Source organism: Aulostomus chinensis, chromosome 2, assembly GCF_037954235.1.
Source record: "Aulostomus chinensis isolate RoL2024-O1b breed Wild chromosome 2, RoL_Achi_v1.0, whole genome shotgun sequence".
Lineage (NCBI taxonomy): Eukaryota > Metazoa > Chordata > Actinopteri > Syngnathiformes > Aulostomidae > Aulostomus > Aulostomus chinensis.
Window position 1 is genome coordinate 35,084,275 of NC_141321.1, and position 17,152 is coordinate 35,101,426.

The 17,152-nt window shown below is 49.8% G+C and overlaps 2 protein-coding genes across 2 annotated transcripts in view; both read right to left on the reverse strand.

Annotated features, from left to right (window-relative positions):
• Positions 1-13,995, reverse strand: part of lrrk1 (leucine-rich repeat kinase 1) — a 51,992-nt gene extending 37,997 nt beyond the window's left edge. The window contains 10 exon segments of the mRNA XM_086191192.1: positions 756-893; positions 1,059-1,222; positions 1,495-1,622; positions 1,724-1,950; positions 2,467-2,603; positions 3,059-3,238; positions 3,618-3,789; positions 6,314-6,504; positions 12,803-12,916; positions 13,872-13,995. Of these exon segments, the coding sequence (XP_086047318.1) occupies positions 756-893; positions 1,059-1,222; positions 1,495-1,622; positions 1,724-1,950; positions 2,467-2,603; positions 3,059-3,238; positions 3,618-3,789; positions 6,314-6,504; positions 12,803-12,866 (1,401 nt within the window). The 5' untranslated portion in view covers positions 12,867-12,916; positions 13,872-13,995.
• A 2,742-nt stretch (positions 13,996-16,737) lies between these two features.
• The window catches only part of aldh1a3 (aldehyde dehydrogenase 1 family, member A3), a 16,592-nt gene continuing 16,177 nt past the window's right edge, over positions 16,738-17,152 (reverse strand). Inside the window, exon 13 of the mRNA XM_086191202.1 lies at positions 16,738-17,152. This exon is cut by the window's right edge and continues 1,305 nt beyond it. The gene's annotated coding sequence lies outside the window, so the exon portion shown is untranslated.

Genomic DNA, 17,152 nt, shown 5'->3' on the forward strand with positions numbered 1-17,152 from the left:
ATTTGAGTTGTCTGTTTTATTTTCATTCTATTTATTTCATTTATAGTTTCCCATGTTTTGGTTCCGCTGCTCTGTTTGTATCCTCACTATTGTTCCGTCAGTGTGTGTTTGTCTTGCCAACATCTTCCCTTGAGTTTGTCTCTTCACAACCGATTTGAATTTCAGTCTCATTTGTCTGGACAGTGCAGTGTAGATGAAGGTTGCCTGGTTAATCCTGACTCCGTCCTCACATCACCTCACTCTACTACCATCTGAACACAGCAGTGCTGCCCCCTGGAGCCCAACTAGCACATTACACAAAGTCTTCATTTAAATCAGTGGTTCCCAAACTATGGTACATGTACCTCTGGTGGTTTGCCAGCTCCCTTTAGTGGCACTCACAGAAATTCAGAATCTTTTTTTCAAATGAAACAAGTCAAAAATATTTAAATATCAAGACAGTAAATATTTTTGAAAGAAAAACGATGTAAACAGAATTGAATTTTAAATGATTCATAATAAGCTTTGTCTTTCTGTAGTATTTCTGTGTCAGACACTACGTGGACGCGTTCAACCACGGTGAGTGATGCTCCTGCTAATGCTGTCTGTAGCTAATGGTAGCCTACCGCTACGTTCCTGTAGTTTTCACTTTGGTCATAATGGTAATACTTGGACAGCCTTTTTTCTGAGGTGGTTCTTGGTTTAAAAGGGTTAGGGACCACTAACTTAACCCCCCAGCTGATCAACACTACTGGGGGAGGTGTGCTGACAACTACCTCCAGCTCAAAGATGTAGGAGGGCAGCTGGTGCAGGCTGTTGTTGGAGAAGTCCACGTCCTGCAGCTGCGTCCTCCAGAAGATGGAGATGCTGTCCGGAAGACTCTCGATCATGTTGGAAGAAGCTTTGCAGTGTTTCTGCAGATGAAAACGCAGACGTGGTTTTAGCTTCAGTGACAATCACCTGAGAGGAGATTCACGTCTGTACCAACGTCACACACAGGTTTCATGTTGATGTACAGATTGTTTTCCCCCAAAGCTGCTTGGATGGCAGTTTGGTGAATTTTCACTGGGGGGTCTCACCAGTGGACAGGCCCAGGGGTCCGGGAAGACGCTCAGTTTGTTCCTGCTCACGTTCAGGAAGTTCAGAGACTTCAAGCCGTGCATGACGGAGGAGGGCAGAGCAGTCAGGAGGTTGTCAGACACATCCAGTTCCTCCAGCTTACGGAGTCCGATCCAGTTGGTCGCTGACGGAAGAAGACAGACAGGCAATGTATGACATCATCTGTCGTCCTGAGTCACAGTAACAACCTCCAGACATCACGACTGCCACCACAGAACTGGAGCGTGGAGACGGGCATCTGACAGGAACGATTCACAGACATCAACAACCTATTTCCCAAATGTTGGTTGATAACAGGAAGTTACCGCCAGCTGAACAGCAGGTGGATACACGCCTGTAAATACCTTCAAATATAACAGCTACGTTTACGTGCAAGTCAGGTGAGTTGAGGCGTACCGGCGGGGGCGTCGAACAGGGAGGTGAGCTGGTTCTTGGCTGCTGAGAGTCTGCAGAGGTGCGTCAGGTGGAGCAGGGCGGGAGGTAAACTGGTCAGCTGGTTCTGAGACAGATTCACCTGCCGCAACCTGAAACACATAACGGAGTGAGAGAGCAGCAGCAGGGTCACCTGACCTCATCGCACGCATCACTCACCCACGGAGTAGCTACCTCCCCCCAACATGTTTACCTGGAGCAGATGACCTCCTGGGAGGTGGCGGGGGCTGGTAGCTCCTTCAACAGGTTATCGGACAGGTCGAGCTCCTGCAGGCGCAGGAGCCCCCAGGGCACCACCGAGGGGACGACGCTCAGGCTGTTGGAGGACAGGTCAAGGTGGGTGATGGAGGACGAGACGTCCATGAACCAGTCCAGCTCCAGCCAGGGTAGCTGGAGACCACTCCAACACACATGGAACACCTGCGCATGCACATGCGCGCACACACACACACGCACGCACACACACACACACACACACACACACACACACGCACCTTTGTTTTTGTGAGTTAATCCATTCTGTTATCAACACTTGAATGAAAGTTGGTTCTATCAAAAACTCTCATTTTCAAACTAAGTGAATTTCAATCATACATTTTGTTTGATGCTTGTATGAATTTGGTCAACAACAGCGCCCTCTACTGCATGACAGTAATACAAACAATAGCTGGAAAATCTCACCAGTACTAGAAAAAGAGATACGAACACTTTTTGCGTGGCATCAAGAAGTCTGAGCCTCTTTCTAAGCAGAGCAACTGAACAAGCCGATTAATTATTAATAAGAAAAAAACCCTCTTTGAAGCCGCACTATTTCATTTAGTAGAAGTCACTGAGCTCTTAAGCTGCATCAACAAAGTCCGGTTACAGTAAAAAGTAAAGGTCATGACCCTGAACACGCGCCAGACATCACAAGCAGAAGAGACGCGGAGAACAGACCTGCACCCCGTCTGGGTCGCAGGCCTCCAGGAGCTTGTGTCTGAGGAGGCGTTTGCTGAAGGCTGGGTGGTCCATCAGGGTGTAAGACGAGAAGCCGGCGCCACTCTGCAGCAGGAAGCCAGCAATCTCTTCATTACCTGCAGAGCAAAACAGGGCGCCATCATCATCAACAACACGGCGCCGCCCACAGATGAACACAATCGCTCATTCATGGCCACAAGTGAAGTGAAGAGTAAAGGAAGTCCAGCAATCAGGAAGTTGATACGGTCCAGTACGAGTTGTCACTTCTAAAGCCACAACTCAACAGAAGAGCAGCCATAATCCATAGGTTATGATCCAGGTCGGGACGGGATGGCGTCTGGGTCTGGAGGGACTGTACCCTGTAACTGGACCGTGATCTGAACAACAAGTGACAGATGGATGAGGCTGCAGGACGGCAGGAGGCTCTTAAGCCGTGGAGTTCGATCATTTAACAAGGATAAAATATTCATCAACCATCAAACAAATGGGTCTTTGCTGCGTCAAGGCGGTGCGTACGTCACCCTGCTCATCATCAAACAATCAAAGCAGCAACTGAAGAGCGTCTCCCCACCTGCTCGGGCGGCGGCGTACAGCGGCAGGCCGTTGATGACGGCAAACTCATCGCTGTGGATGGAGCAGTCCCTGGTGTCGGCGTCATAGCTGAGGACCAGCAGCCGGACCACGTCCAGGTGACCCTGCTGGCACGATGTGGCCAGCATCCAGTTGAGGAGGTCCTTCCTGCGGTGAGGAGCTGAGAGGAAGCAGCCTCACTAACAACCCTCAACTCAAAGAGACAAACGTTACGAAGGCAGCAGGAGAGCGAGCTCGTCCTCGTCTGGAGCTGCAGGGACCGTCTTCATCTCTGATTTTTGTTTTCTGAGCTCTGCAGTGCCACCACATTCAACCCTCCACACACACACGTGATCAAACCGTTTCAGATCTCTTTCCTCCAGGACAAACCCATGTCTTGATGATGTCATGAGGACAGGATGATGCGTTCAGCAGCATCTGGACTCTTCATGCGTGTCACCACTCACATTTCATCAGTACATCAACCTTCATTACTCAAAGACCAACATGTGACCAGAACAAAAGTGGCCTTCTTGCGTGTGTCATATATGATCTCCTACCAGGTACTGAGTCCAGCAGCTCTCGGACCAGGCTGGCGTGACCATAGTACGCCGCCACGATGGCTGGGTTGCTGTGGGATGGCGCCGGGGGAACAGCGACATGGGCTTCCTTAAGGAGATAACACACACTCTGCAAGTCACCGTGTTGAGCAGCCATGCTGAGGAGACGGACCTACCACACACACACACACACACACACACACACACACACACACACACTATGAACTTCATTTTCGCGATTCCACGGCGGATTGGTACGGTTCTGGAGCGTTTGGCGGTGGGGTCGGGGTTAGGTTAAACTTTTTGAGATACTGATTGAATCTCACAGCGACCTGTGTTTGGTCGTCCAGACACGGCTCCATCAAGAACGGGACACACGGAGGCGGTACATGTTGGCATTAATTTAACGTTTTCACACTCCAAACAGTTTCAGGTGGAGTTTGACTTCATGACTCTGTCCAGGCCCTCCAGGAGCTCCTGATGTTACGATAGCAACTGTTAACGCAAACTCAGGCCATCCCTGCGAATTTTGCACGCCCAGCAATTTTATCCAATCACCACAGCTTTAATACAACTTTGACCAACACTCGCAACACTCCTTCCTTTCATGTCACCCGTTACGTCATCATTTACACTTCCTGTTTCTCCTGGCTAACATGCTAACTTGTGTGAGAAGGAAATCTGTTGCATTTGCCTATGAAAATCCCCTCTAAAGACGGTGCTCTTCAGTGGTGGGGAATTGTTTTGTTCCCCAGGCATGAACGTTGGAACACAAACTGAAGTCATCAATCCACAGAAGGCAAACATTCTGTCTCGGTGATTCGTCCGTGATCAAATCATTTAGTTCTTGATTTAAGCACTGGTTAGACTCTGAACATAAAACCCAGCTTTCCTTTCATCTCCACCCTCAACTTCAGCAAGTGCTTCCTTTATCATTTGTGCGCTTTGTTTCATCAGAACTTCATTTACTCTGTATTTGTACTCATTGGCTGTTCAAACAGAGTGTGTATGGTTGTGTGTCAGCTCCAGTTACATCACACCATTCAGCTTTGAAAGTTGAAAGGCTCAGAGGAATGAATTTATTCAGCTCCGACTGAGTCGTCTCCTCCTGGAGGAACAAGTTGTCTTTATCCTGCAAGCTCTCTGAACCTGAGGTTTGTTTCTGCTGCTCAGCTCCAACTGAACGAGTGCTGTCCTGGACGGTGAGGCGTTCCCCCCTGAACGTTACAATAAAAAGAGTTGGATATGAGAATTTAAAGTTTCATTATTAAGCAAAAAGTTTGCAGTGCATTTGCAAAAAAAGAAAAAGAAAAACAACGCAACTTTTCACAGAAGCTTCCGCAAAATCAGGCATTTCAGGCCGCAACAATCATAAAAAAGTGCCGTGAAGTCCTGGAGGGACTGGCTGTTCATACCTGATGGTACAGAACAACCCGCTGGCGGCCAGAGAAGCGTCCCAGTTTGACATCCGGCTCGAATCGGTCTCTATAGTTCCCATCCCACTCTTGTTAATGTGATGTCACAAATTATTGTCCACTGGGACTCGAGGACGACCTGAAAATATCTGATGCTCAAAGGTCACGTCAAGTCATATTGACACCCTGCGTCAGGGACACGCTGAGGGGATCTCCTCACCTCATCCATCACATGACCACAAGATGGTATTTCTAACCTTACATATAAAATTTTCATCAATCACATCGAATGCAATACTTCGAAATGTGCATCAATCCATGTGTGGACATACCTGAGCGAACAGCTGATGCAGAGAGGAGCTTCTCTGAATAACGACGACTAACCAGAGCAACCGCACTGAGCAGAGTCCTGCTCCGCTGCCGCCGACGGGACAAGGCAACCGGATCAACCGTCACCAAGTCTGAGTTTATATTTGTTAATAAGCACCATGACCAAAACGATTGACGTCCTACGATGTTTGTTGTCAGGGATGAACGGTAGTTTCAGCAAATACTGGTAGGGTAAGAACGACACCGAGATCTCGGCCCAAAATGGCTTCGTTTATGTTGAAGGAACAATGAGGTTAATCTGTATTTAAGGTCTTTTTTTTTATCTTTCACATTCACAGTCTTTAAATGTGATTTTCAGAATAAAAACAGCAAATGAGCTTCTTTTGATGCAAATATCGGCAAAAATGCGATATTGTGTATCTTTGTTTTTATAACTGGACTATCGGAGCTGCTCGTCTCTGACGGGTCAAGAAGTTTGATGCCGTACAGGAAGGAGAGGGGCAAAATGGCCGCCCACCACAGGACACGCTCTTTTTTTCTATTGGTAAGTTTTTTAGGCTGGGATCAGCACTTCACCTACTTCCTAAGGTTTCGTCCTCCAGTCTACATTCTTGCTTGTGTTGTCAATTTGGACAAAAGCGCCTGCCAAATGAAACTGTAGAATCGTAGAACTGCAGAATAAGAACTTGCTGTAAGGTAGAATGTATCATGTAACGTGGGAACCGATACAATCTTAATATATGATAGGATGCATTTATGTGATACTTTTACTGCGACATTCAAATCGTGGAGGAGAAACCACTGTTTATCAGTGCGACTGCAGCCCACGTCCTGATGGGCACCTCTGAGTACCAGGGTCAGAAGGATCCAGCACTGACTAACTAGTAATGTTGCTCTGAAGTTCAGAGCTACAGCAGCTCGGTGCACCAGCTCTCAGTGGTCGGTACCCACCCCGTCGATGCAGGGCGGCGCCACACCGCAGTCTACACTGCAGGCCTGCTGGATCAGCTCCCTGGCAGCCTCCTCTTCACCCTCTTCATAGGCTGCCTGGATGTTCTCCAGAGTAGGAGAAGGAGCGAGTGCAGAACCGGGACCAGGACCCTCCGGCAATGATGCCTTGGACCCCATCTCCTCATCAGGACCTGATGACACAGAGGACAGACGCAGGTGAGACACGCAGAGAAAACACCGGAGAACTGTAGTCCTAAACATGTAGGTCACCTAACTACAGAACTGCTGAGTAGATTAGTCTCACACACACACACACACACACACACACACACACACACACACACACACACACACACACACACACTACTGTAATCTCAATACCAACACTGGAATCTGCTTTGTTGGTTTATCACCTTAACCCCTCGCCAACTTCCTGCTCCTGCGGGCAGCTGCCCGCCACGACAGCTACTTTCCTTTGAGGGCCTCCATTGTGTTTGAAGTGGCGCTGCAGTTCAGCTGAGTAGATTAGTGGTCATGTGACGGAGGCCGGCTGACGGCAGGTGTAGGTGCTGCACTGCTGCAGCTGCTTAAAAATGGTGGTTACTGTTGCTGCTTCAGCTTGTTTTCAACCAATCGATGAACACGTGCATCGCTCAGGGGTTCTAGCGTGACATCAGCGTCCCTGAGGGAGGAGCCAAAGGGCTTTGGTCACCTGTTCCTGCAGCCCAGACACACTAGTAAGGGAGGAACTTTCTCCAACATTTAAAAAAGTTCCTCTGGTCCAAAAGCACCATAGCACCCAGCACTTTGCTGGGCCGGGCCTCCACCATCGATATCCCCACAGTCTCCTCCCATTTCGCTCCTCATATCAACTTTCACCAACATAACTGGTGACAGATGAACCGTCACTCAGAAGAACATCGCAGTGAAACATTCCACTCACAGCGACCGGGAGCAGCTTCATCCACAGAAACCCACAGGGTGGCGAGAACGTGTTCTCCTGCTTCGATTCAGGAGATCGACACACCATCACGCCGCAGGAGCGATTGACACCTTCAAAGGCTGCGTGCTGTCCCGCCTATGATCTCTCACGCCCCAAATACACCACTGGCATCTCAAAGGGTCTCTCAATTAAAATGAGCACAGTGATGAAGAAATATAGACCCCCTCTCATATCACACTGTCAATCAAAATGATGACAATTCGATATTTTTCCCAAATCGTGCAGCCAAGTTCTCCTGCTCCAGGGCTCAAAACCAGGTAAGAGAACTCAGCTGAACAACGGGGCAGCAGAGGAACGTGACGCACGTCAGCGCAACAAAACCTCCGCTGTAATTTAGGGAAGTGAAAAACAAACCTCCCTCGGTGCTGTGACGCTGCACCTCACTCTCACTCGTTGCTCATGTTTGTCCCACTGCTAACTAACTCATTTCACCAGCGACAGCTTCGGTTTCCTGTCTGGCTGCACGTGAGCTGCAGCCTGGAGGGCTCCATGAATAATTAAGGGTGCCACTGACTGGGCTGCTGAGGTTACAGGAGAAAGCCTGAGGGAGTGAAACCATTAGACCCATCCTGCATCAATATGGGACGTCCTAGAGCCTCCATCACGCCACGCCTCTGGGAGGTAGACCTCCATTACTGACTCCACCTTCCATTTGTTTGAAGACCAAAGTAAACATGCACTTAGAAGAGTCGACATGAGACACACAGTCACATGCTCTCACTCAACCAAGCAGGTCTCCTCCTGCTCTCACCTGCCAGCACCCGTTCGCTAAGAAAACCGGTCCATATCATTGCTGTTAGGAGTGGAAACAACAAATGAGGGCCGTCACTGTCTGAAGGTTCTTAACTGTCACTTCCATCAGAAAAATTACGGCTTTCTAACATCTCATCAAAGTCAAATTTTTACACATCTGATTTGGATTTTTGACAAAAATGAAGCATTTTCATGAACCAGCCTCTGCACCAGCTGTTCCTAACTCATCCCTCAAGGCTCAAATTGGTGGTGAAGCTGAAGTCAAGTCGACAATACGACTACAAACACACCTCCTCCCTGACGTGACCACTTCCTGTTGGGCTACAAACACACCTCCTCCCTGACCTGACCACTTCCTGTTGGACTACAAACACACCTCCTCCCTGACGTGACCACTTCCTGTTGGACTACAAACACACCTCCTCCCTGACGTGACCACTTCCTGTTGGACTACAAACACACCTCCTCCCTGACCTGACCACTTCCTGCTGGACTACAAACACACCTCCTCCCTGACCTGACCACTTCCTGCTGGACTACAAACACACCTCCTCCCTGACGTGACCACTTCCTGCTGGACTACAAACACACCTCCTCCCTGACCTGACCACTTCCTGCTGGACTACAAACACACCTCCTCCCTGACGTGACCACTTCCTGTTGGACTACAAACACACCTCCTCCCTGACGTGACCACTTCCTGTTGGACTACAAACACACCTCCTCCCTGACCTGACCACTTCCTGCTGGACTACAAACACACCTCCTCCCTGACCTGACCACTTCCTGCTGGACTACAAACACACCTCCTCCCTGACGTGACCACTTCCTGTTGGACTACAAACACACCTCCTCCCTGACGTGACCACTTCCTGTTGGACTACAAACACACCTCCTCCCTGACGTGACCACTTCCTGTTGGACTACAAACACACCTCCTCCCTGACCTGACCACTTCCTGCTGGACTACAAACACACCTCCTCCCTGACCTGACCACTTCCTGCTGGACTACAAACACACCTCCTCCCTGACGTGACCACTTCCTGTTGGACTACAAACACACCTCCTCCCTGACCTGACCACTTCCTGTTGGACTACAAACACACCTCCTCCCTGACGTGACCACTTCCTGTTGGACTACAAACACACCTCCTCCCTGACCTGACCACTTCCTGCTGGACTACAAACACACCTCCTCCCTGACCTGACCACTTCCTGTTGGACTACAAACACACCTCCTCCCTGACGTGACCACTTCCTGTTGGACTACAAACACACCTCCTCCCTGACCTGACCACTTCCTGCTGGACTACAAACACACCTCCTCCCTGACCTGACCACTTCCTGCTGGACTACAAACACACCTCCTCCCTGACCTGACCACTTCCTGCTGGACTACAAACACACCTCCTCCCTGTGGCGTGACTGTTGTGAGTCAAATAATTCTGTTTGCTTTTGTTTTTTTTTAAGTAAACGCCTGCCGGTGTGGTGTTCACGTGGTTGAACGTAAAATCAATTCAATAAGCACAATCATCTTCACTTAAAGTAATCAGTAGTATTAGTAGAAGTACAGGTAGTAGTGATACTGTCTCACACGCCTCCAACCAGCTGGGTTGTGTCTCTGTCTCAGTAAAGTCAACTTCAACAAGGAAACCATCGGCAAAGACATTCATATTCCTGCACACTAAAAATCCAGCCGACATTTAAATCCACATCCATAACATCAGACAGACGCCGCCGCTGAGGTGATCGGATCAGTCCACCATGCTGGCGATGCCCCTGAAGGACTAGCCGTCCGTCTGTCCGTCCCACATGTGCAGCATGTAAACAAGGCTCCAGTCACGTCTGCTCTCCTACTAACCTGCTCATCACCAAACAGCAAACCTTCCTCCTGCTTCCATCACACATGGAGCTGCTCGCCTCCCCGTCATGGCTTCCTGTCAGTGTCTGCGGCTTCTGTTCAGCCTCCACAGCTCCTCGGGTGATCCCTGGAGGCTCTGATGCCTCTGTAACGCTCCACCAGCTAAGGGGGGAGGATGGGGGGGCAGGTACTGAGGAGGAGGGGTTAGGAGGGAGAGGAAATGGGGGTGGATGCTCTTTTGTTTGGGAGCAGCCCCCACCCCCTCCTGTCTCTGAGAACCTCTACCAGGACCTTAGCTTAGCACACAGGCTGGAAGCGTTAGCCTCAACCATTATTTACCTCCACTGGGAAGTTTTAGCTGCGTCTGCTGGTTTACGTCTGTCAGCAGAACTGACATCCATGAAGGTCGCTGGTTTGATCCCCAGAGACTCTGCAACTGACCATTCACACCTGCGGCCTTTCTAATGGCCAGCAGAGGGCGACCCCACTGGTCCGCAAGAGCTCAACAGTCACACCCACCTTCACTCAGCTTATCTTTGAAATGACTGCGTTGGTGACTACGTTGTTGCCAGCTAACGAGTAGCTGATGTCAGTACGTTGTTGCTAGCTAACGTGTAGCTGATGTCAGTAAACTGGTAACGTCCAAAAACTACACATCTCTGCTCAAATAAGAGAATTCATCCCTGCGGCAGTTTCCTCTAAACGATCACAAAACCTCCCGAACCTTGAAATGGCTCACGGCAACTGGTACAGTAAACATTTCAAAGGTAACAGCACACCCCACCAATCAGAGACACTCTAGGATTGTGGGTAGTGAAGTATTTCTATGTATTCTTGTTGTTGCTAGCTAACGAGTAGCTGATGTCAGTACATTGTTGCTAGCTAACTAGTAGCTGATGTCAGTACGTTGTTGCTAGCTAACTAGTAGCTGATGTCAGTACGTTGTTTCTAGCTAACTAGTAGCTGATGTCAGTACGTTGTTGCTAGCTAACGAGTAGCTGATGTCAGTACGTTGTTGCTAGCTAACGAGTAGCTGATGTCAGTATGTTGTTGCTAGCTAACGAGTAGCTGATGTCAGTACGTTGTTGCTAGCTAACGAGTAGCTGATGTCAGTACGTTGTTGCTAGCTAACGAGTAGCTGATGTCAGTACGTTGTTGCTAGCTAACGAGTAGCTGATGTCAGTACGTTGTTGCTAGCTAACGAGTAGCTGATGTCAGTATGTTGTTGCTAGCTAACGAGTAGCTGATGTCAGTACGTTGTTGCTAGCTAACGAGTAGCTGATGTCAGTACGTTGTTGCTAGCTAACTAGTAGCTGATGTCAGTACGTTGTCGCTAGCTAACTCGTAGCTGATGTCAGTACGTTGTCGCTAGCTAACGAGTAGCTGATGTCAGTACGTTGTTGCTAGCTAACAAGTAGCTGATGTCAGTACGTTGCTGCTAGCTAACTCGTAGCTGATGTCAGTACGTTGCTGCTAGCTAACGAGTAGCTGATGTCAGTACGTTGTTGCTAGCTAACTAGTAGCTGATGTCAGTTCGTTGTTGCCAGCTAACTCGTAGCTGATGTCAGTACGTTGTTGCTAGCTAACTCGTAGCTGATGTCAGTACGTTGTTGCTAGCTAACGAGTAGCTGATGTCAGTACGTTGCTGCTAGCTAACTAGTAGCTGATGTCAGTACGTTGCTGCTAGCTAACTAGTAGCTGATGTCAATACGTTGCTGCTAGCTAACTAGTAGCTGATGTCAGTAAACTGGTAACATCTCTGCTCAAATAAGAGAATTCATCCCTGCGGCAGTTTCCTCTAAACGATCACAAAACCTCCAGAACCTTGAAATGGCTCACGGCAACTGGTACAGTAAACATTTCAAAGGTAACAGCACACTCCACCAATCAGAGACACTCTAGGATTGTGGGTAGTGAAGTATTTCTATGTATTCTTATTAAAGCAAGGTTGAGATGTATGAACGTGAGTCTTTTACGGGAGCAGAGACCATCAACCTGCTTGCTGGCAATGAGTCGACCCTGGACGGTTATGACATCACGGCTGATAATCAACTCCTCTATGGAGAACTGAACGGGCTTTTAGCTCCAGAGCCAAGGTGGGCGGGTCACTGTTGAGCTCTACCCTGTAGATCAGCCAACTTCTGACCAGATGATTGACCTCGTTGATCACGTTCCGTCACGAGTGTCCTGCTCATGTGGCGGGTGGATCCGTTCGGGTGACTGCCCATCAGGCTTCTCTGGGAGGCGGGGCAACGTGGTGATGGAGTAGCGGCTGAATCAGGACTTTGGACCACAGCTCCAACCGTCCGCTACAAGGAAGTCCACTCATCTTACACAGTGACTGGGACCAACACCATCAACCCATCAAGCCAGAATAAGGAAAAGCCTGGTTTACTCAGAAGGGAGGTGTTTCCAGTGCTCCCAGTAGGGGGCTAATAAGAGCCTGAGACAGTTGGGACTCAAACCTGCAACCTTCTTGTTTTGAGACACCAGTTCTACCCCCTGAGCCACCAAGCCACTTGGACTAAAAAAAAAAATCTGCCACCCAAAGGATGTTCAATCAGGCGGTTCTTCACCTGGAGACTCATTTACCTCAGCAGAAGAAGAAGCGACCTGCTCCCCCCTGCTGGTCCCACCTGAGCCTGCAGCTGCTGAGGAGGACTGAGACGTCCGTGTCCGTCAGGCTAAACTGTCTTCACAGCAACAAGTGAGGCTCAACAACCCTCACTTTCACTTCCTTTCTGATAAATGAACGCGTGCAGCAGATTCAGTTTACAGCCACATCCCTGGAGGGGGGGCAGGATGTCTCCAATGCCACATCAGGATGGTGAGGGAGTGAGAAGTGATGGGGGGGGGGGGGGGGTCACTCACCGCTTGGCTGGTCCATGCTGCCGTCTCCAGAGTCCTGGGACAGGCCAACAAACCAGTAGGACATTCCCGCTGAGGTCACTGGTTAACCGCTGACAGAGAGCTTCAGTTGCCGTCCTGCACAGACGGACACCACAAGCTGCTTTTCTCTTTGTCGTTCATGTTTTGTCTCACTAGCAGGCAAGCAGAAAGCAGCATGGAGGGCAGTGACGGTGTTTCCATGGTTACCTTGTATATCCTTGATCAGAACCTAGAGGCCATGATAAGGCTTTCAGTTTAGGCTTAAGAACCGAACACAACATGAGGGCGGAGCCTGTGATGTCAGCTTGTGTCATAGCTAGCGGTTGTAATCACTGTGGGATGGAGGCAGAAGTGCTACGCTGCCGTTTTAAATGGTTTAACTCCATTTTCATCATCATTTGTATCGTATGTGATGATGTTGGTGCTGCTGGAGCTCCTGAGCCAGTCAGAACTCTGCTGGTCTGGTTCTGAACCGCCTTTTAGGAAGAGAGATCCCAAATCCCTGAAGACGTCATTTCACTTGGCAGCATGGAAACACACACCCCTGCCCGAAGGTGACTCAGTATTTCCTGGATGGATGGCTGGAACACACACACACACACACACACACACACACACACACACACACACACACACACACACACACACGGTTTCCACGATTTTCTTGCAGAAAACAGAGTGATGAGTTCACTGACACCCAGCGTGTCCGACCTGCTCCACGGTCACGTCACCAGCTCGGTTCATTCACGTCTCTCGTGTGTTTGCTCTTCTTCATCATGAACGTCGTGTAGTTCTGCTTCTGTTGGGCTCCACCGCCCGCTGACTCGTTTAACGTTAGAGTTTCGTTTCTGATGACGTGACTACATTGATGTCATTGCGTTTCAGCGGGAAACTTTTTCACTTGTGTGAAAAAGCGGGTTGTTTTTCTACGGTGGTACCTTCGCGGACCCGGTCCGGCGAAGCTAAGGGGAGCACTTGTTGCTCTCACTTGGGACTTTCGTCTGCGTCGAACTTCTAAATTTGAAGTCTCGGAGGTTACAATCCGACTCACCTCGCCGGTTGCAGGTCTGGAGGACATCCCGGGACACGTCCGCAGCTCCGGCTCCTCCAGCCGGACGACACACATGAATGTTTACGGAACTTCCTGACTCCCCTAAGCAGACTTTCCCGAGCAGACGCACACGAGAAACCCACTTCCGGTAAGATCTTTCAAAATAAGCTCCGCCCATGGCATTAAAACCAGCACATCCGGTAATGAATTTCAAAATAACGCGGCACTATGCAGCACGACAGGCTGTATAAGTCATATGACTGGGATTTATTAAATATTTATGATAGTCACCCACAACCACCCTCAATGACTATCGCCCAGTCGCGCTCACACCAATCATCAAAAAATGCTTTGAGAAACTGGTGCTGAGACACATCAGAGCCTGTCTCCCCTCCACCCTGGACCCGCATCAGTTTGCATGCCGGTCAAACAGATCCACTGAAGACGCGATAGCCACAGCCCTCCACTCTGCACTGAGCCACGTGGAGAAACGAGGAAGCTACGTCAGGATGCTCTTCGTAGGCTACAGCTCAGCCTTCAATACAATATCACCCGACTTTCTAGTCCCCAAGCGAGCTGAGCTGGGGCTCCCACCATCCACCTGTTCCTGGATCAAAGACTTCCTGGTCAACAGACCCCAGCATGTGAAGCTGGGCCCCCACCTATCATCAACCTGCTCTCTCAGCACCGGCTCACCCCAGGGGTGTGTGCTGAGTCCACTGCTCTACTCACTCTACACGCATGACTGCAGACCCACTCACCCTGAGAACATGGACTCAAATGGACTCATCATCATCAACATCATCGTCAAATGTGCGGACGACACGACGGTGGTGGGCATCACAGGGGGAGCGAGGCAGCCTGCAGAGATGAGGTCCTTAGACTCAGCCAGTGGTGTGCAGGCAACAACCTGGCGCTGAACATCTCAAAGACTAAGGAACTCATCCTGGACTTCAGTTGGAACAGAACCCCCCCTGCACCCCTTTACATCAATGGGGAAAGCGTGGAGCGAGTAGAGACCTTCAAATTCCTCAGGGTCCCCATCTCTGCTGACCTCTCCTGGACAGCCAACACGTCAGCACTGGTTAAGAAGGCCCAGCAGCGACTCCACTTCCTGAGGGTGCTCAGGAAAGAGCAGCTTGACACCAACCTGCAGGTGACCTTCTACCGCTCACCCACTGAGAGCCTGCTGACGTACGCTGTGTCAGTGAGGCACTCCAGCTGCCCTGAAGCTGGCAGGAAGAGTCTGCAGAGAGTGACCAACACAGCACAAAAGATCCTGGGATGCCCCCTGCCTGACCGAACCACCATCTACACCTCACGCAGCCTAAACAAAGCCAAGAACATCATCAAGGACAGCACTCATCCTACATTCCACCTACTCAACCTGTTGGCCTCTGGCAGGCGCTACAGGTCCATCCCAGCAAAGACAAACAGACTCAGGGACAGCTTCTTCCCCAAAGCTGTCACCATGCTCAACGCTAGCCTGCACTCAGGAACTGAAGTGCCTCCGCACCATCACCTGCACTCTCTTTTCTTTTCCAGCACCAAATCTGCCAGCCTCCTCCACAAACCAGCTCAGATGAGGACTGAACTGTAGAAGTCCCTCTGTGTGTTTTGCACTGTCACCAGGACTGTTCTGCCATGTTCGCACTGCAAATGCTACGTCACCTCCATCTGTTGATGACACAGCCACCTTGATCTGGTACTGGAACGTGCCTGTGCACCTGGATGCACCACAGCGCCACCTAAAGCTGCTCTCCACTCCCACATGTACCCACAGTGGGACTTGCACAAGCCTGTTTACAGTTGTACAGTCTATGTACATGTCTTATATGTATTAGTACATGTCCTCATGTCTTTGCAGAGTCTTTGTACAGTTGTGTCAGTATTAGTCCTACAGTAGGGTTGGTAGTGTAAATATGGGTCTGTGTATATTTGTCTGTTTGTATGTGCACATCCCAGGGAGCAGCGTTGCATCTCATTGTTCCTGGGATGATGACAATAAAGGCATTCTATTCTAGATTCATCCGTCCATCCATCATCCATCATCCATCCATCCGTCCATCCATCCATCCGTCCATCCATCCATCCATCCATCCACCATCCATCCATCCATCCATCCATCATCCGTCCATCCACCATCCATCCATCCATCCATCCATCATCCGTCCATCCATCCATCTTCTTCTACTTATCCGAGTCGGGTCGCAGGGGCAGCAGCCTAAGCAGAGACCCAGGCTTCCCCTCCTCAGCTACTTTGTCCTCACGGGGGATCCTGAGGCGTCCCCAGGCCAGCTGAGAGACATGGTCTCTCCTACGTGTCCTGGCTCTTCCCTGAGGCCTCCTACCCCTTGGACGTTCCCCTGAACACCTCCCAGGGAGGCGTCCTGACCAGATGACCAAGCCACATCATCTGACTCCTCTCGATGTGGAGGAGCAGCGGTTCTACTCCGAGCTCCTCCCGGATGGCGTCACCCTGTCTCTGAGGGAGAGACCAGCAGCCCTCATTTCACTTGCACCCATGATCTCGTCCCTCCCATGCACCCTCCAGGACCCTGCTGAGAGTGGAGAGGTCCACAGTTCCACGACCAGGATGAAAACCACAATGCCCCTCCTGGATCCGAGGCTGGACTATGATGTAATCTGAAGTTGGATATTTTCATTTTCCAATTTTCAAGTCACGCCCACGTTGCTGTACAAAATCCCCAGCTCATCCCACTAGAGATGAAACCCTGGTGCGTGAATCATGAAATTCAAAATCTACAGCCACTGTCGAGTCTCCCTCAGTTGAGACCATCAGACAGTAACTCGAGGTCCTGGAAACCTGAGAAAGGTACATCACATTTGTTTCTTTATTTAGAATTTCTTTTTAAATACAAAACGAATGTGGAAATATGCAGAAACAGACACATTTCTCATCTCATGCATGATAATCTTCCCACACTCAGACAAATAGGTGAACGTAAGAGTTGACACGTGATCCAAGAACTTTTAATTAGCTCTTTGACAGCCGCAGAACCCACTCTCGGGCAGGAAATCATCATGGTCTAGAACCCAGAGCAGTTTACGGGGCGGAACAGTTCATATTATGGGGACACGCCCACTTTTAGGGAGTGTTGGCATGGCTCAGTCTTGGCCTGCTTTCATGTAACGAGGGCTGCATGTAGCATCGGTCATGAAACGAGGATTTAAAATGAGGAGACCTGGTAACTGTAGTTGGTGCGGTCCTTCAAAAGATTGATATTTTTAAACCAGGAACCTTTTTTTCTAATATCTGG